Here is a 20,814-nt window from a genome sequence, read left to right on the forward strand (position 1 = left end):
ATTGCACCGCTTCAAGACTAACCTGGCACAATCTAACCTTCTCTTTATAGTGCGCTTGTTAAATCTAGCACAAGAGCGACACCCAACAACGCCGTGCTCAGGCCCTAAACAAGGAATACACAAGGTATGATAATCTCTATGCGGTATCTGTTTCCCACAAGAAATACAGTTATTCACTTTTTCTGACATCCGTAAACCACTGAGGCAAGAAAAAACTAAAATATTCCCCAACGGGGACTTAGCCAACTTTGACTCGGTCTGAAACTCCGAATTCGAAAAATTTCAGAACGCCGAACGGCACTTGCAACGCTGCTTCTGCATCGGACCATGCGGCAAAAAAGACTGAGGATATGACGTTGGTCATGCGCATTTGTACCCTGACGTCCTGATGTCAGTCAAATGCGCCTTGACCGACGTCAGCCTTATACTTTGATATTCGGGCCGACCGAGGACAGCGGACTACCCAAGTGTAAGGACTGCAGCAATGTGAGATGAAGAACATCTCTTTTTGCTGAAGTAATTGCTAGAAGCAGAGCTGTTTTCCATGATAAGAACTTTATATCAGTGGTAGCAGCTGGTTCAAATGGAGGCAGGGTGAGCTTTTCCAACACATAATTGAGGTCCCATGCAGGCAATGGTGATCTTCTAGGAGGCCTTACATTTTTTGCTCCTCTAAGATACTGTTTAGTAAAGGATGAGAAAAGATTGGTGGCTCTGTATTGTAATGAGCCAAAATGGCAGAGGCATGAATTTTAATTGATGAGAAAGATAGGCCTTTGTCAAGCATCTCAGTTAAGTATTGCAATATCTGTGGAATATTTGATTCAGCTGTATCAGTTCCTTGTGCTTGATTACAAGCACAGAATTTCTTCCATTTGTCAGCAAAAGATTTTCTAGTACTAGGCCTTCTGGCTTCCAAAATGACATCCATCACAGCTTTACTGAGAGGTGTTGTTTGTATGACTACATGATCAGCCATGCTGCCAGGTTCAGAGTTTGTAGTTGATTGTGCAGGATCTGATTGTTTTGCTGGGACAGTAGTTGTGGACTTTGAGGCAAGGTCCAAGCTGGATATTGAGACAAGTTCCTTAGGAATGGGTACCAGTATTGGCAGGGCCAGTCCGGGGCAATTAGTATCATCTTTGGTTTCTCTTGTCTGACTTTTAGGAGGATCTTGGGGAGAAGAGGCAGAGGACGAAAGGCGTAAACTGATAGGTTTTTCCAACTGAAGGATAGGGCGTCCACTTTCCATGCTTGTCTGTGATACGTCCTCGTGCAGAATCTTTTCAATTGATAATTTTGAGGAGAGGCAAATAGATCTATGTCTGGGCTCCTCCATTTTTCTGTTATCATGCTGAAGACTTGTGGATTTAGTTTCCACTTGTGAGGGTCCATAAGGTTTCTGATTAAATCGTCTGCTAGTGTGTTTTGTTTTCCTGGCAGGAATTGAGCTTGAAGATGTATTTGGTAGGTTAAAGCAGTGTTCCACAGTGCCATGGCTAATCTGCAGAGGGGGGTAAGAGTGTGTGCCCCCTTGCTTGTTTATGTGTGTTGTCTGTCTTTATCAGTAGTTGTCCTGGATGAAGTAAGTCCTTGAAGGCTGTTAGGGCATTTTGAACAGCTAGCATCTCTTTCTGGTTGATATGCAGATGCATTTGTTTTGGTGACCATATGCCCTGAATGCATCTTCCTGCCATGTGGGCCCCCCAGGCATAACCTGATGTGTTTGTTGTCATGGTTTGGCTGGCAGGGGGTAGAGTGAATGGCCGTCCCATGTTTTGGTGACATGCCTTTGCCCACCACAGAAACTCCTGTTGCAGGCAGGGAATGAGAGGGATCATTGTTTCCAGACTGTGTGAATGTTGACTCCATAAACTTTTTAGGTACCATTGAAGTTTCCTCATATGTAGTCTTTCATATGGAATCAGTAGTATGCAGGATGCCATGAAGCCCAGAGCCTGCAGAATTTGTCTTGCAGAAGACTGGGTTTTTGTTGCCATCACTTTGAAGTAAGTAGTCAGTTGCCTTTGCTTGTCTGGCGTGAGGTAAGCCATCTGGGGAGTTGTATTCAAGCTTGCAACCAGGAATGTTAGCTTGAGAGGGTACCAGTTGTGATATATTTTCGTTTATTGTGTACCCTAGGCATGTTAGAAGCCTTTTCACAAACGCCAGGTGTCTAAGTAGAATGTCCTTGTTCTCTGCTTGAATGAGACAGTTGTCCAAGTAAAGATATATTTGTATACTTCTTTGTCTGCAAAATGCAATTATTGGTGCCAGGCACTTTGTAAAGACCCTGGGCGCATTAGATAAGCCTAAGGGCAGTGCAGAGAATTGGTAATGCATTAAGCCAGCCTTGAATCTGAGATATCTTCTGCACGATTGTCTTATTGGGACATGCAGGTATGCCTCTTTTAGGTCTAAAGTCACCAGCCAAGCATTCTTGCCCAGCATGGGCAGAAGCTGCTGCAAAGTCAGCATTTTGAATTTTGGAATGTCCAGGTATGTGTTCAAAATCGATAAATCCAGTATTGGCTGCCAGGCCTTGTCCTTTCTGGGTACCAAGAACAGTCTTGAGTAAAAACCTTGTCCTTTTTCCTGTTCTGGTACTTCCTGAATGACCCTCCTATCCATGAGGGACATAACCTGTTTCTGAGCCTCTGCCCATTCATTTTTTGGCAGATCTGGCCAACCATTTGCCATTGGCACAGTGTGGAAATGGAATCTGTATCCCTGTGATACGATGTTTAGTACCCACTTGTCCTGGGTTATTAACTGCAATTTTGAGCAAAAAGTGCTAATTTTCCCCTATGGGTGCTGCCAAAAAATAAGTGCTTGGTGAAGGCAGAGGGAAGTCATTGGAATTGCTTTCTGTAAGTTTGCGCTTTATCTCCTCCAGATTTGGAGGTGGAAGTGCCCCATTGCTTTGGCCTGTATGAATCTTGTGCCTGGTATCTGGAACCCTTAGGGCGTCTGGATTTGCCCCTTTGAGCTCTGTCTGACACAGGAAAGGACCACTTTTTGGTAGGCCAGTGTCTACTGAATCTTGGTGGCTGCACTTGTAAGAAGTCTTTAACAGTTTGCATAGACTTAGCATTGTCTTCCATTTTCTTTAAAACATCTTCTGCCTTAATACCAAACAAAGAATCATGCTGTAAAGATGCATCTAGCAATTTAGCTTTAACATGACCAGGTAAATTTTGTTCCTTTAACCAAACATGCCTCCTAATCACAGATCCAGTAACTGCGGCCCTGCAGGAGGCCTCTAAGGAATCAAAACCACATTGCAAAGTATGCTTTCCAACTTGTTCAGCTGTATGCAATAATTCCTGCAATTCTATATTTTCCGCACATTCTGAAATCAACATCATTTTCTGTAATCCCATAACATGTTGGTACTTAAGCATATGAAACTGACAGTTTAAGGCCCTGATTGCCAAGGTTGCAGATGTATAAACCTTTTGTCCCCATCTGTCCAGTGCCCTTGAATCTCTGTCAGAGGGGGTTGGATTTTTTGATGTAGAGGCCTTAACTCCCTTTGGACCCTGTGAAATAGTTTCAGGATCAGCAGCAGGGTTTCTAAATAAAAATGTATGTGAGTCAGGGACCCTGTAATATCTGTCAGGCTTACTGGGAGCTGGAGGTAAGGAGTCAGAGGACAAGCTTGACTCAGAAAATACATCATCCACAATGTCTAAAACAGGGGGAAGGGGGAATGGCTAAAGGCCTGTGCTGAGGGAGAAGGAAATCCCTGAGCCTCTTTTTTGATTCTGAGAAGTCTTGACTCTCCCAGTGAAAATGCTCCCTCAAAGTATGCAAGGTTTCTCCAAATGAATAATCCTCAGGAGGAGATGCAGATGGAATAGACTCCTCAGCATCAGAATCCTCATAGGGAGGTACAGATAATTCCTGATCAGAACAGGAATCAGAAGAAATAGAAACCTGATCTGAAGATTCATAATCAGTGTCTTGCCTAGGCCTCTTATCAGGAGGGGGATGGGTACCCCTGATCAAGGTAATAAGGTCTTCAGCCATTTTGATAATCTGTTTTTTAGGCATAGAGGCCTGTGCACGTGGCTCAAGCGTCGTTTTTTTAGTTTTAGAAGTTGCTTTTGTCTTTGGTTTTGCAGCAGTCATCGGTTGGATATACAAATGTTGAGGTCTGAATACACCCTCAGAAGCCGGTGACTGCTCAGCGGCTCCGGACCCATCCGAGGGAGAGACATCTGTCGGTCTAATACCTTGAGTATCTTGCAGCATGCCGGACTCCACATGGGTGTCAGTAGAGGCCTGCGAGTCGAAGGTAGTGGGTGTCGGGCTGCGAAAGCTCCTGAGTACCGGCGAACCGGCAACTGGCTTAGGAGAAGCTTTGTCATCGGTTTTGGATCTCGACTGCCTTTCTCTGTCCTTTTCTTTGCGTTTTTTATGTACTCCGGTAGTTGGACTGCTATCCGATGACATTTCTGGGTAGTTAAATCTGTTTCCAAAATACTTTGATGCAAAAATATACCGACGCTTAATAGTGCGTTGGTTAAATCTAGCACAAAACCAACAGCCAGGCACATTGTGATCAGGGCCTAGGCAAGGAATACAGTATAAATGGAAATCCTTATGAGGTATTTGCTTCCCACAAGTAATGCAATTATTAACTTTTTCTGACATCGGTAAAAAGCAAGAAAAAAGTTTCCAAAATGGGGTACTTAGCTTTAGTGAAGACTTCAGTTCTGAAACTAAAAGTCGAATATTTCAGTAGTTGGCCGACTGGCACTTGCAAAATGCTTCTTCGGGTACCGTACGGCAAGAAAGACTAAAGAAAATGGCGTCGGCTGCATGTTTTATACCTCTGACGACCTGACGTCATGGAAGAGGAGACGGCAACCAACGCAGTACCCAAGACTTTGGAATTCAGGCCGTCTGAGGGCAACCTGCCAGCAGAGTACCCAAATGTAATGACTGCAACAGTGAAACATGAAGAACATCCAAGGATCCCTTCCCCTCCCTAAAAAAAAAATAAATAAAATGAAGGTGTGCGGACTCACCAATGAAGGTACCATAGCCATGAAGTAAACCAGAGAACCACGCACTAAGGGACATCAAGGTAACCAGTGTAGTACTATACCACCCAAATCTCACTTAAAATGCCACTGGCACCTTTCACATGGGCTATTCAAAAATGATTTAACACATCACAGTTTTAAGTCAATGGTAACAGAACAATGACTGGGTAGGAAGAGCAAAACAAACTCACAGTTGGGAGAAAAAGCCCAAGTGGAAGACAGAAGAAAATAATCAGAAATGTCTGTTCCTACTATTCCATTTTAAGGAAAAACAAGTTATAAATAAGTGAAGAAAGATGTACGGTTAGAAGTGCTGTACAGCAGATCAAGAGAGCATTTTTTTCAATTTCTTATTACAGCTGTCCTTTAAATTGGGTTTTAATGAAAAAGACTAATGGCAAACCTTAGCAAAACAAGCATCACTACTAAGTAAATTTCTGAAAATACTGAATCAGACCAAAATAGTATGCTGCGGTGGTACGGAGGTAGCGTTGTTACCTCACAGCAAGAGGTTCTCCCGTTCGATTCTCGGCTTGGGAGCGCCTTCTGTGTGGAGTCTGCATGTCCTCCCCGCAGTTACATAGCGTTCCAAAGACATGCGTGTATAAATGGGCGTGCCTTCGTTGAAGGTTGGGTGTAGAGTTGGCACCTCGGCATTTCGTAAAAAATCTACTGCCAATCATTAGCGGACCGGAGTTCCGATGTGGCAACCCCTTACTGGGAAAAAGCCGAAAGACCAACAACAACAAGTGAATCAGACCAAAATATTTTAAATATTGTTTTAATTAACAATATTTTATTTGTTTAGTAGTATTTTAGATTGAGTGCAACACAGCTAGACAGAACAGAATTTCAACATGTGCAATTCAGCTGTACACATGAATAAAGCCAAGTGCAATACAGTGCATGTCTGTGTGCAAAGCACACTAAAAAATGATCTTACATTTAATCATTTGCAATTAAGATACTTTTCCTTCTACCTTAATCCATGTTATATGTTGATAACTATTCTGTTTCACCTCTAAACAATATGTAGCACACACTCTCTAGTTTTTTGATAGCTTTGATTCCCTCCCTCTCTTTCCACCAATCACACCCACATCACATAGGTCTCAAAGTACTGACCAAAGACAACAGGAATGTATTAAAATCTGGCAAAGTGAATGAAGGTAATTCACTTCTTTACAAACAAACCATTAAAGCAACACTAATAAAATTCAAGTACGAGTCTTTAACCTCAACCATCTACTCCAAAACCTTTAGATTACTTGTTCCCATTGTTTTTCATACAATGTCTCCCTCATGTCATAGAAAATACTCCCAAGCATCTGCTATATATATATATATATATATATATATATATATATATATATATCCAAAAACAACTTTTGGCCTGCCAATACATACATAACATTTCCTATACATAAGTCAAGTAAAATTAAACAGTTAGCTGTCTCTTGTTCACTTTACAAAAATGACCCACAACCACCATAAAGACACGTGTGCATGCACAGATGAAAGAACAACATTCACCCATTTATCCTTCTACACTTACCCTGATCCTATTATATAAAAATTTCTAAAAATCAAAATATCATTGCACAGAATTTTAAGACTAGTGTTGTCTTCCCCAAATAAGTTTAGATCTGGGGGGCATCATTTAATAAACAGTATTCAAGGTCGCACTGCTTGAACTTGTACTGGTCAGAACTCAAACTAAGGAAAGCATTCCATGACTGGAATAATAAAGATAAAATTGTACTATGATCACCTTCATATATTCTTCGAAAATTCAGCTGCAACCATGCTTCCTGGTTGGGTAATTACTTTATTTAAGAAGTAGCATGCATGGAAAGTTAACAAGTAAAAATGACCATTGTTTAATTACATTACTGCATGCAAACAGGCTTCCTCTTTCCAAACTACCATAATGCAGTATCATGTAAAGATAAGAGAACACCACCCTGTGTTTAGTTCACTTACTGCTGTAAAGGTATTATAAAACTGAAACAATGCCCCCAAAGCTGTGCCATGTGTATAGATGTGCACACCAGACCACAGTAGCAATAAATGTAAACAGCTCTTACTACGCACATTTCAATCTCTGCACAGTTTTGCAACAAGTGTTTTTTTATGTACTGATCAAACACCTTGGCAGAATGGTTATATACACATTAAATGATTACACTCTTACACATGTAAAGACAAGCTTATATCCATCCCCAAAACATACAACAGATAGAATAATGAATGTGTCAAAACAGCTCCCTCACTGTTATTTCACACATCGATAAGGATGCCATGCTTTAAAGACATCATTTCTTGAGTGCCTGTTAAATACATCAACACTGATGAGAGGTATGGCAAAGTTGCTGTAATTGTTATGTAAAGCCAGTATGGTAATGCAGCTGTGCTTCCAAATGGGCAAAGCCAAAGTCCTTGACGAACACCATCTCGAACATGATGAGAAGTCCAGGATATAAACACCATCCAAGGAAGAAAGCATAGGGAGTCTTTTAGTTTGAAGAGCCGCATAGCTACTTTTATAAGAAGCACCACAACAGGAATTACAGTAGAGCAATGCAGAGGTGGCCTTCGTGGCAGATTCAATGCAGCCTTAAAAGAGTATCAAAAATAGGTACATTAGTTCAGAGCCTGAATACTCCAAAATCAATACATTCATGACTTAACTCATACCTCTCAACTGTACAGATTTTCAGAGAATGTCCAGATTTTTGCCTATTTTTGGCCAGTTTTTCATAAAATTATGGTTTTCTGGCAAATTAGCAGCAAATCATTAAAGACTGAAGTAAGAAAATAATGACAGACATTTGAGTTTCAGAATTAATACTCTTCAGAAAATTCATGCTAATGCCAAATGTTATTCTATCAACTTTCTAAGTCTGTAATAGCAATATTTAAAATGTATCCCTATTTCTGGGCCTTTGTTCCACTTTTCTTTATGACTTTGTCTAAATTTCTTGCTCTATAAGGTTGAGAGGTATGACTTAACTATATGTTTAGGTAGAGAAACCTGTCTTCAAGCTTTACACCCTTCATTTATTTTTGGTTATAACTAAAATTAAAAGATAACCGAATCCATTGAGAAATCATTAAAATATGAAGTCAACAAAGCTCTTGCACTTTCTTCTGAACATATCTGGCATGTCAGTCAATGCAGTATCTTCCGTTGTTACAAAAAAAATAAATAAAAGAAAGAAAACTAGCTTACTTCTTGACTCCAATGTCCAAAATACAGATTTTCAAGATCTCATAACTTGAAATCTCAAAACAATCTGCTTTAATATCTCTCTCCGTTTATTAAACAATAGAGTTACTATTTTGTTTAGTACGCCACAGCAGGAGAACCAGCAATTACTTTCAATATTTCCTATATTTCTTTGAACCAGCAATGGAGTCAGTCAGTAGCCAACCTGCTTTCTTAAATAGACTCTAATTTCTGTCCCCAAACACAGCCCTGGATTGGCTCAGAACAACTCACACAATCAAAATGCTATCACTATCGGTAACATATATTACAATGCATTGAAATAAACACACACAAACCTCCAAGATGGATATGACAGAATGAAGTAAATCTATTTACAAATGACGGAATAATTGGGGCCGGTCTATAGTATAACCTGAAAAGACTAGCAGTAAGCTGAGGAATGGCACAAGGTTTACTGATGCATTTGGTGTGGGTCTGACACCAGGAGGACATGTAAAGTGGACTGCAGTACCTTGAAACAGTGATAGAGATGAATTATAGGAGTCATTATAATATTGTGAGATTAATCCAGTAAGTACAGTGTGTGACTGTTAAGTCTGGGATCAGCAAAATGCTGAGTGTTGACTCCATCTATGTAGAGATCAATCTTCTACTGTATGGAACACTGACAAAGTTGTATCTGGAAGCTATACCTTCAGAGTTACAAAGCTAGTACAGATTATCTGCAGAAAAGCTGTCAGGAGTAGAATGATATCAAGGAGATGGAGAACGTCTCAAAGAGGTGAATATGTACAAACTGTACGGTACATAAAATGGAAGGGAATAATGTGAGAATAGAGCACTACCACAAAATGTGTATGTTATATAGAATTAAGGAGAAAAGGGCCTAATGTCAGACAGACAATTATTAAGAAATGCAGTCAGTGTGTCAAAGTGGAAACATCGATGCCTTACAGTTCAGGTGTCAAGGATTTGCATGTTTTCCCTCTATTTGTGTCATATCTCTCAACTGTCCAGATTTTGACTTATATATTTTTGGTCTGTTCCACACTGAAAACTGAAGTCAGTAAATAATGACAGATATTTGAATTTCAAAGTTTGTACCTTTCAGAAAATGCATACTACAACAAGGGTTCATATGAATCCGTCGACAGCCGAAACATCGACGCTTACCTCATCGACACCAAAGCATCGACCGTTCAGAACATCGACAATCCAGGTAAGCGATTTTCCCCCTTACAGGACCCATGGTAGCACTTAGGACCCATGGTAGCGACTGTTGAGAATTTGCGTTGTCCATAGCGTCGCACTAACGAAACAAGTGCTACCATGGGTCCTGTAAGGGGGAAAATCGCTTACCTGGATTGTCGATGTTCTGAACGGTCGATGCTTTGGTGTCGATGAGGTAAGCGTCGATGTTTCGGCTGTCGACGGATTCATATGAACCCCTACAACAAACCTGTTATTGTATCAACTTTTTAACGTTATAAGAGCCAAGAGCAATACTTAAAACTTGTTTCCCTTTTTGGGCTTTTGTACCCCATTATTTTGGACTTTGTTCAGAATTCCTGTGCTAAAAGATTGACAGTTCTAGTTTGTGTGGATTTTCTCAGAGTACTCCAGCTTCCTCTCACTCCTTAGAATACATACTGCTGCACTGGCTACTCAATTTTCCAGACATGTCCATGTCTTTATATGTTGTTTTTACCCTTGCCCTTGTGGCGCAGTCTGTGGTCTATGGACTAACCCACTTACCATGTTAACAAACTTTAAATATTTAAGGAAGCATTCCTTTACGGACAGAGTGCTGAAGCTCTGGAAATTCATGTTAGACTTGGAGGTGGAGCTCATGGTCTGTTAAGGGCAAGGGACAGAAGAAGGGGTGGTAAATAAAGGCAAAGGAAAGAGAGGTAGGTAACTAAAGGCTAGCAGGAACAATTTGACAGTGTTCTGTACTTCCATGAGCAGGCTTTGCACATTTGCTTGCAAACATTTAGCCTACACTTAAATTCTCTGGAAGACTGGCAGACTAATACCTTTAATTTAAATGTAAACTAATGCACAGGCATGTATACAAATGCAAGATCAACTGTGAAAAACAAATAAGGCTCTTCAAAACAGAGCCTGGAGATCAGAAAAAAAGTAATAACCAAAACAAACACTTCCAAAACATAAAGTACAGGTTGCACTTAATATGGTTAAGTAGTAAGCGGAAACAGTCAACTATATAGAAATAAAAGTACACTGGGTATAACACAAACAGGCCCAACACACAAATGAATGCTTCTTTTTAAATTAACATCGAGATATTTTTTATCTCCTGTCAATCAGATAGACTGTGCAATATGTAGAGTGCAAGGTAGTCTGGGAAATAGGCTACATGTTTGTACACACCTCTGGCTCATCTCCTGAGTAAATTGCAAACAAAGGTCATGTAAACGACCACTGAAGTTTACAAATACAACTCAGCTGACTGCTAGCCATGACGGTAAGCAGATGCCTGTGCCATTTGCCGATTCCAACCTCCCCCGTCTCCAGTGCTGGGAGAGTAAAGTGGAACAGGACTCCGTAATCTGCCACAGTCAGTCTTCATCAAAACTGCCCATCAAAGAAAAGACTGTTGCAACCTTGGAGAATGTGGATGGGGCAGGGCCCAATATGTGTGTTTATGTTGTTGGCACAACCCCCCCCCCCCCCAACACACACAAGGAAAAGCAAAACTGGTTTAGGAAATGGTGCTTGGTAAGTAGTTAGATTAAAGCACTAAGTGCCTAAAGTTACTTACCTATAAATGTGTACGTAACAGAGGCCTTAATACACCAGATGTTTCACAATAATCCACACATACTGTGAATAGTGGTACCACAGTAATCCACAGACTGTGAGTAATTGTACCACAGAGGAATACATACTTAGAAGATTGTGAAAGTCCAGCAGAAACCCATATTTTATGCACTGATGAGAATATTGTTGATGTATCTCAAAAAGACTTTTATTCTGAATGGGACGACACATAGATTGAATATGTTTTTCATCTGAATGCATAAGTTAGTGTGATACAGGAGTTCCTTGCCAGAGAAAGGTATTCTCAATTACAAGTGGCCAAAAGGGTTTGGGAATTGTACAAAAAGATACTGTGAAACAGATTAGCAGACATATAGTGGGACTCAGGAAAAGATGTTACAAGATGAAAATCAGTGCAAACCCCTTACATCTATCTGATTTATGCAATATTTTCAGAGGGATGACAGTGCAATTTGTCACTCTTGCCAAATGCAATGCACAGCGGAGATCAGTGTGAAGAACTTGAGATGGCTTGTTACACAACAAGGTACAGCATGGCAGAATTCTATACCATACTATTGACTCAGCAGATGAAAGTTGAACAACACATGACCAGCTGAATGACACAACATTACAGCAGACAGCCAGACAAGAACTTGCAGATTACATACATCACCCCAAAAGAGCAGTTAACCTTACTTTAAATATCTAGAACACTTTAGTACCTACTCTTACATGGCTCACATCCAGCCACTTACATCATTCCTGTATTCCACCCTAAACATTGTCTGTTGAAGCCAGCTTACAAGCAGAAAAGCAGATGGGCAAAGAGAATATCTGTAAGAAGTAATTCAGTTTTATCCATTGATACAGTAACTTCCTTCCTTTCAGTCCTTCCTGGGAATTACCAATTTCTAGTCAAGGTTTCCTTAGCAGCTAAACTAACCAGATATAAACTTGCCAAATCTCTTTTGCTCCTAATAGCATTATGCTTATCTAATAGTATACATTTCTTCTTTATTTGCATTTCTTCCCTTAAAATCATCTGCTTTAACTCGTCTTTAAAGCCAATCAATTATGAACATAATCAAAAAATGTGATGGCAAGTAGCCCAAACTTCCTTATTACACCTCCAACAATGTACGCCCCCCCCCCCCCCATTTGGAAACACTTTACTTTGACTTTTTGGTACTTCTGAAGGCATTTCTTTGCAAAGATACTAAAATGTTGTTAAATATATTAAGTATATTTTCCATAATTTTCATCTATTTATTCTCACAAATACTGCCCCATTCCCTCGGCAACTTATCCCATCATTAAGACTTAATTTCCTCCTTATATGCTGTACTCACTAATCTTTTCATATATGGATTTTTCTCCCCAAACCTCCATCAATAACATCTGTAAAGATGTTGCTAACACAAAACCTCTCTCAATAGCATATTTCACACTGCATTAACTATTGCTCAAATTACACTGGAAAATATCACGGAAACTCATACTTCTGTTGTATCTGACCCCCCTCCACAAAAGACCCATTCCATCTTATACCTCAACTGTTCCCAATATGTTACTTTAGTGTCCCTTTTCTCCCTATGACTGAATCCCCCCTAGCCAACTGGTATTACACAATTCATTCCCATATAAATCCATTCTGAAGTTTCTCATGAAACGCACTGCTTGTTTCACTGCATACAGCAGCTCTTCTTTCTGTGCACTTTCCCCACCATACATTTCAAAGTCCTCATGGATTAGTATAATTGACTTCATGATTGTTTTCAACTTCACATCATAAGTTTGAAGTGGAAGAAGACAAAACATTGTCACCTTCACCACCTCACAGTGTAGTGCTGGGTCAGGAACATTCAACCCTCCACATGCCTTACGCAATACTAAATTATTCCAAACTACTCTACCCTTACCTTCATCCCATGACTATATTGGTCTTAAGGCTATGACACATTTATATACTTATAAGTTCACTATCACCCCTGCCAGAAATGCCTGAAAGGCATATGAGTGGTAACAAACATATGCAGTGATTGTACTCTGACACAGTTCCAGACCCATCATATCTTTAATGCTTGAATGTCATCCTTTAATCTCTTGTTCAACTTTCCCATTTGCCTTATTTATGTACCTGTCCAATGGCTCCCAAACCACGACACCTTTTCATACTAGGACATGCTTCCTCCATTAACCTTCCACTATCTACAGTTTAATTTAATTCATGTTGCAGCTCATGTCACTAAACCTATCCTACATCTGAAATAACAATATCTTTCTCAGAATTTGTCAGGTAAATGATACTTTAAAGATTCTCACTTTCAGGTCTGAAATCCCTCGCTAATGCAAACAAGGAGTCAAACACAACACAAAGTGCAATGCAGCACTGTGCACCCTTGCTTTGTTTCTCTGAATATTCCAAAAGAAAAAAATCATGCCAGTATGTCATTAACTCTATCATATAATGCCTTAAACTCTTTACAACTTCTTCAGTAAATCCAGAAACTACAACAGTACCTTCATTGGAGAGTACAACTGGATTCTGTCAAAGGCTTTTCTACATTAAGTCTTACTATATTAGCCAAGCCGCGCTGGTGCAGTGGTAGCGTTGCTGCCTAACAGCAAGTGGTTCTCCCGTTCGATTTTCAGCTGGAATGCCTTCTGTGTGCAGTCTGCATGTCCTCCCCGCGGTTGAGTGGTGTTCGAAAGACATGCGTAGAATGGCCATGCCTTCGTTGAAGGTTGGGCATCGAGCTGGCACCTTGGCACCGTAAAAATCTACCAATCATTAGCGGACCAGAGTTCCGCTGTGGCGACCCCTAACCGGGAAAAGCCGAAAGAAGAACATTACTATGGGAGCTTTCTCTTGCTGCAACATCCCAACATGTACCCAGTCATCAAAATATTACAGACATGCTAACATGACAAAAATAAAAAACATCTATCAAACTTACAACTAGCCTTTCTACCCCCTTTGGCAACTTGCCATAAAAAGCTTATAACCATAATTCTGATGTACTACAGATACTAGTTTATATTATTTTCTCTTCCTTTGGGATTAGTTTCCAATAACAAACAAAATAACAGTGATTTAGACCTCACTTTTTCTGACTAAAACCTCCAAACCTTAAACAAACCATCACTACCTAGTATTTCCTTAAACACATCAGTCAATTAATATATTACTAAATGCACACATTTAGTCATTATGTATGTTATAAATGACTATGTGGATCTTTAGTGAACCTTATTTTGTTGATCCACAAATCCATGGAAAAATTCAGTGGAAACTGATAGAATGATTTTTCCATGAAATTAAATTACAGCTTGTAAAAAGCATTAAACACAGCAAAAGTATATTTTTTTTACAGGAGGACAAGCCTTCTTGTACCCCCATGTGGGATGTGGGGTGCAAACACCTATCTTACTTAACTCTACGGCTGCACAACACAGGAGAAAAAAGAATGACCAAACAGTGAATCACTGCTGGTGCACCAAAAGAAACCACACTAACAGTAAGTAACACCTTTTTGACAGTTGGTCAGCTAAACAACTACATACAATTCCCACATAGCTGTAGTTGTTTATTAAACAGCTTACACTTTTCTATGAATTCCGATTTGATGAAGTTAGTTTTCAACACATTTTAAATTTTTGTTATTCAGCCAACTACTCTTCAACCAAATGCATGGATCCCATTTTACCTATATATAGCACACCTTGTGCAATATCTACATTGCATTCTAGACAATTTAATTTCAGATACAAAGGCAAGTCTCATTTTCTTCACATACATTACCACATACCTTCCCCATTCATGAACTATAGCTCATTTATATCCCCTATTACCTCAGTGCTAATGATTATATTCAAATCCCACAAATAAAATTGTAATACCCTTTTTGAAATGCAGTCATTTCACTCATCATCTTTCAACATTCTACTTTCTAGATCCTGCAATGGGGGAAATTTTATATATATATATATATATATATATATATATATATATATATATATATATATATATATATGTCAAAATAATGAATTACCAAAATGTCGAGTTGCAAAACGGTGAGACAGAAACGAACGTTTAGATTCACGAACATTCAGATTGTTGCAAATTTTCCCCTGGTAAGTAAACAATTGGTCAACAAAACTTAAAACAAACCAAATGTGTCCCCCATACCCTCCACCACTAAATATGCCAACTCCGAGATCATACTATAGTGGAGAAAAGGGCAAAGTTCACCACAATGGCTAACTGGCTCCTTTCACTGTGAAAACTTAATGACGATCTGGACATTCGTGAATGCAAAGTACAGTTATGTACACTTACCAGAAATGTAGATGTTCAAGTGTATTCACTGTTGCAGTCATCACACTTGGGTTATCTGTCTGCAGGTAGCCCTCAGTCAGCCTGAATACCAGAGTCTTGGGATTTCTGCATCGGATGCTGTCGCCTCTTCCATGACGTCAGGTCGTCAGGAGTATAAAACAGGCAGCCGATGCCATTACATCAGTTTTTCTTGCCCCAAATGTCAGGAGCCCCCCCAAATAGAAAGCTAGTATATGGTGTGGGAACACCACCAGTAAAAAGTAAATACCACTGCCATTAAAAATGGCCATAGAGAGGATAGGTAGAATGACGGAGAAAACCAGGGGGCTGGAGGGAGGGAAACCAGGACTGCGACAGTGAATACATTCGAACATCTACATTTATGGCAAGTGTACACAACTGTACTATGTTTTTCGTGTTTCACTGTTGCAGTCATCACACTTGGTTTGATTCCCAAAACTGAGGAAGGGTGGAGACAGTCAAGAAGTGTTAGGGCTGGCTAGCAGGTCTTGTAAGACTGCTGTAGTAAATCCAGCTCTGGATTTAGAAAAAATAGGTAAGTGGTAATGCTTGAAGGCGTGTACAAAACTCCAGGTTGCAGCTTCCAGAATGTCTCTGGTAGGGAATCCCTGAGAAATGCTGTAGAGGTGGAAGTAGCCCTAGTGGAATGTGTTCTGATCCCCTGTGGGGTAGGTTTTCCATAGTGCTTGTAGCAGAAATGGATGCCGTGTGCTATCCATTTGGAAATGGTTTGCTTTGAAATGGCCTTGTCATCTTCCTCTGTAGCAAAGCTGACTAGCAGCTGTTCAGATTTTCTGAAAGGTTTAATCCTGTCAAGGTAGAACCTGAGCTGTCTGTGCGTGTCCAAGGAGTGCAGGATCCTTTCCTCTTTATTCTGGGGATTAGGGAAGAAGGTTGGTAAATGGATGAATTGGTTTAAAGCCACAATGGACACCACCTTAGGCATAAAGCATGGGTTAGTCCTGAGGGAAACCCTGTCAGCATGGAAAATAATGAAAGACTCCATAGCCATTAATGCCTGTAACTCAGACACTCTTTTTGCTGAAGTTATGGCTAAAAGCAAGACTGTTTTCCAAGAGAGGAATTTTAACTCTGCTGAAGCAGCAGGTTCAAAAGGGGGAAGCGTGAGCTTTTCCAGTACAAAGTTAAGTTCCGAGGCAGGGGGTGGGTGCTCTCCTAGGGGACCTTAAGTTGTTAGCCCCTCTAAGGAACTGTTTGATGAGAGGGTGAGAAAATAAGAGGTGGCTCAGTATTATAATGAGCTGAGATGGCAGAGGCATGAATCTTAATGGAAGAGAAGGATAAGCCTCTGTGGAGTAGCTATGCTAGGTAATCCAGGATTTGAGGTACATAGGGCACTGCTATGTCCTTTCCTTGAGACTGAGTCCAAGAGCAATATCTTTCCAACTTTTCAGCATAGGATTCCTAGTACTAGGCCTTCTGGCCTCAAGAATGATGTCTAGCACCTGTTTGCTGAGGGTTGCTCGTGGTATATTCAGAGGATAAGCCAGGCTGCAAGATTTAGGGTTTGCAGCTGTGGATGCAAAATCTGTCTCTCCTGCTGAGACAGCAGGGAAGGTGTCTGGTGAAGGTGCCAGCGTGGCACTGTTGTCAGACTCTGTAAGAGTGGGTACCAGTGCTGGCGTGGCCAGTCTGGGGCAATAAGAATTGCCCTTGGCCTGTCCTGTTTGATCTTGAGTAGTACTTTTGAGAGGAGGGGCAGAGGGGGAAAGGCATAAATTGAGAGGTTTTCCCATTTGAAGGATAGGGCATCCACCTTCCAGGCCCTTCTGTAAGGGTTCCTGGTGCAGAATTTGCTCAACTGGTGGTTCGCGGGGGAGGCAAAGAGGTCCACCTCTGGTGTCCCCCACAGCTGGATTAGAAGATTGAAGGTGCTGGGCTCCAATTTTCACTTGTGTGGGTCTAGGAGATTTCTGCCAGTGAATTTTGTTTGCCTGGCAGGAACTGAACTTGTAGATGCACTTGGTTGCTCATGGCTATGTTCCACAGGGTCATGGCTAACCTGCAGAGTGGGTAAGAATGGGCTCTCCCCTGCTTGTTTATGTACCACATAACTGTAGTGTTGTCTGTTTTTATCAGCAGCTGTCCTTGAAGGATTACACATTTGAAGGCTGTCAGAGCATTCTGTACAGCTAGCATCTCCTTTTGATTGATGTGCAGGAGAATTTGTCCTGGGTTCCACTTGCCGTGAATACATTTGCCTGCCATGTGAGCCCCCCATGCATAGTCTGATGCATCTGTTGTCATGGTTTGGGTGTCGAGGGGTTGAGTGAAAGGCAGTCCCTTGTTGTGGTTGCATGCTTCTGCCCACCAAAGGAACTCTGCCCTTAGACAAGGTATGACAGGAATGACTGTTTCCAGGTCCTGAGATGTTGGCACCAAAGAACTTTTAAGTACCACTGAAGTTTCCTCATATGCAGTCTTGCATATGAAATTAGCAGAATGCATGAGGCCATGAACTCCAGAGCTTGCAGTATTTTCCTTGCAGATAGCTGGGTTTTGGTGGCCATTTGTTTGAAGTAGTTGGTCAAACAGACCTATTTTTTGGAGTGAGAAATGCCATCTGGGAAGTTGTGTTCATGCTTGCTCCCATGAATAAAGTTTTTTGACTGGGCCCCAGTTGTGATTTCTTTTCGTTGATTGTACCCCAATGAAGTTAGGAGTCTTTTTACAAATGCCAGGTGCTGAAGTAGCAAATCCTGGCTGCCCACATGAATCAGGCAATCATCCAAGTATGGGAAAATTTGGATATTTCTCTGCCTGAAGTACACAATGGCTGGAGCCAGGCACTTTGTGAATACTCTGGGTACAGTAGATAAGCCAAAGGGAAGTGCAGAGAATTGATAGTGCATAGAGCCTGCCCTGAAGTGTAGGTATTTCCTGCAAGACTCCATTATGGGGATGTGCAGATGAGCTTCTTTTAAGTCTAGGGTGACTAACCAGGCATCCTTGGCTAGCATAGAGAGAAGCTGTTGCAGGGTAAGCATTTTGAATTTTGGGACCACCAGAAAGGTGTTGAGAATTGATAGATCCAGGACTGGGTGCCAAGAGTCCTCTTTTCTGGGCACCAGGAACAGTCTGGAGTAGAAACCCTGTCCCCTTTATTCTACTGGAACAGATTGAATAGCCTTGATATTGAGCAGGGAAAGTACTTGCTTCTGAGCCTCTGCCCACTGATTTGGAGGAAGGTCTGGAAACACACTTGGGGTTGACAGTGAATGGAAGTAGAATCTGTATTCCTGGGATATAATGTTTAGGACCAATCGATCCTGAGTAATGGACATCCAGTTTTTTGCATGATGGGCAAGTTTTCCCCCTAGGGCCACACGTACTTGGGCAGGGCTGGGAAGGATAACTGAAAAGTCATTGTGAACTTTTTCCATAAGTGGCTTAACACTCCCTGTTTTTGAGGTGGGGCACTCAATTGTTTAGATCTCTGCATACACTGAGACTGTAAGTCTGGGTGGTCTGTTTCCCCTGGATTTGGATTGAGAAGGCCTGGAAGGGGCTGGAATGGACCAGTTTTTAGAAGGCCAATGCTTACTAAATCTAGGTGGTTGCACTTATAAGAATTTTTTAACAGTTTGCATAGATTTAGCTTTTTCTTCCATCTTTTTAAGAACCTACTTCTGCTTTGGTGGCAAACAAATAGTCCTTATTTAAAGGAGCGTCTAGTAATTTTGATTTGACATGATCTGGCAAGGTTTGTTCCTTCAGCCAAGCATGCCTTCTCAGTACAGACCCAGTGACAACAGCCCTGCAAGATGCTTCTGGGGCATCAAAGCCACACTGCAAATTATGCTTCTAACTTGGTTTGCAGAATGCATTAACTCTTGTAAATCTTTATTTTCTGCACAATCAGGAAGTAACACCATTTTTTGTTTAACTAGTTCCATAATATGTTGCTGGTACTTCAACATGTGAAACTGGCAATTCAATGCCCCGATGGCAAGAGTTACAGAGGAAGGGTCAGAATCATTGGACTCCTGATCTGTAGAATCAGAATGAAACTCAATTCTTTGTCTCTTAGCAGGGGGAAGGCTGGCTTCCCCTAATTAGGGTAATAAGGTCTTCAGCCATTCTAAGCATTTGTTTTTGTGGCATGGGAGCTTGAGCATGTACTTTGGTCGTTGGTTTTCTAGGTGTAGTGCGTACTCTGGGCCAGAGAAACACGGTAGTTTTAGCTACAAACGAAGTTGTCAGTTTAATTCGAACATCTGTAGGTCAGAATACACACTCAGAAGCCGGTGCTTGCTCAGTGGCTCCGGACCCATCCAAGGTAGAGACATCCGCAGGTTCATTAGTCGAAGAAGCATCTCGAGGCATACCGGACTCTGCCTGAGAATCTGTAGAAGTGGGAATCAAGGGCTGCAAAGGCGCCTCACTGAGTACCGGTGGACTAGTGACTAGATTAACAGAAGCGTTGTCGGCAGTTTTGGACCTATGCGGTCTGTCTCTGTCTTTATCTTTACGTTTTTTTGGAAGATTGATAGTTGGATCGCTTATCAAAGTCATTTAAGAATACGGAGAATGAGAGCGAAATAATTTAGTGACAAAGATAGCCCGACGACAAATGGTTCGGGTGTTAAGGAACAAAACCGACAGCGAGGGACGTCGTGGTCTGGGCTTAAACAGGTGATGCAGTAAGAACGAAAATCTCTGTGAGGGATTTGCTGTCCACAGGCAAGACAATTGTTAATTTTTTCTGACATCGGTTAGAGCAAGAAAAAAGGATCCCCAACGGGGTACTTAGCTTTAGAAGATTTCAGGTTTGAAACTCTAAAAAAGAAAATTTCAGGTAGAGGCCAACTGGCACTTGCGAACTGATTTTGCTTCGGGCTCCTTCTCGGCAAGAAAGACTGATGTAATGGCATCGGCTGCCTGTTTTATATCCTTGATGTCATGGAAGAGGCGACAGCATCCGACGCAGAGATCCCAAGACTCTGCTATTCAAGCCGACTGAGGGCTACCTGCAGGCAGATAACCCAAGTGTGATGACTGCAACAGTGAAACACGAAGAACATCATTTGTTTCCTTCTTGCCATTTTGCAACTAGACCTTTTGGCTTTTCAAGAATTTAAAGTAGATCCATATTTATAGATACATATACTAATCATTGTACCCAAATATCCTTTTACCCCTACATAACATACATTAGAATTGAATGCAAGAGGGAATCATTATGAAATTAGCCACACAGTGCCTCTTGTCTATATCTCACAGAGAAAGTACTACACAAAACTCAAAGGCATTGCATTGTAATTCATCTGAACCACTAGGCTACTGTGTAACACCACAGGATGCACAACATGTATGAGCAGGTAAGCGGAGAATCATATTACTATTCAAAGGCTACTCCA

The 20,814-nt window shown here is 41.1% G+C and overlaps 1 protein-coding gene across 5 annotated transcripts in view; it reads right to left on the minus strand.

The window, feature by feature from the left end:
• Positions 1-5,819: 5,819 nt before the first annotated feature.
• TMEM267 (transmembrane protein 267) overlaps positions 5,820-20,814 on the minus strand; it is a 157,453-nt gene continuing 142,458 nt past the window's right edge. For all 5 annotated transcript variants that reach the window (XM_044076859.1, XM_044076849.1, XM_044076841.1 and 2 more), the window contains one exon: positions 5,820-7,670. In XM_044076859.1, coding sequence (XP_043932794.1) covers positions 7,335-7,670 — 336 coding nt within the window. In that variant the 3' untranslated portion in view covers positions 5,820-7,334. The remainder of the gene's footprint in view (positions 7,671-20,814) is intronic.

Source organism: Protopterus annectens, chromosome 1.part1 (genome assembly GCF_019279795.1).
Source record: "Protopterus annectens isolate FY-2018-M chromosome 1.part1, PAN1.0, whole genome shotgun sequence".
In the NCBI taxonomy this organism is placed as follows: Eukaryota; Metazoa; Chordata; order Ceratodontiformes; family Protopteridae; genus Protopterus; species Protopterus annectens.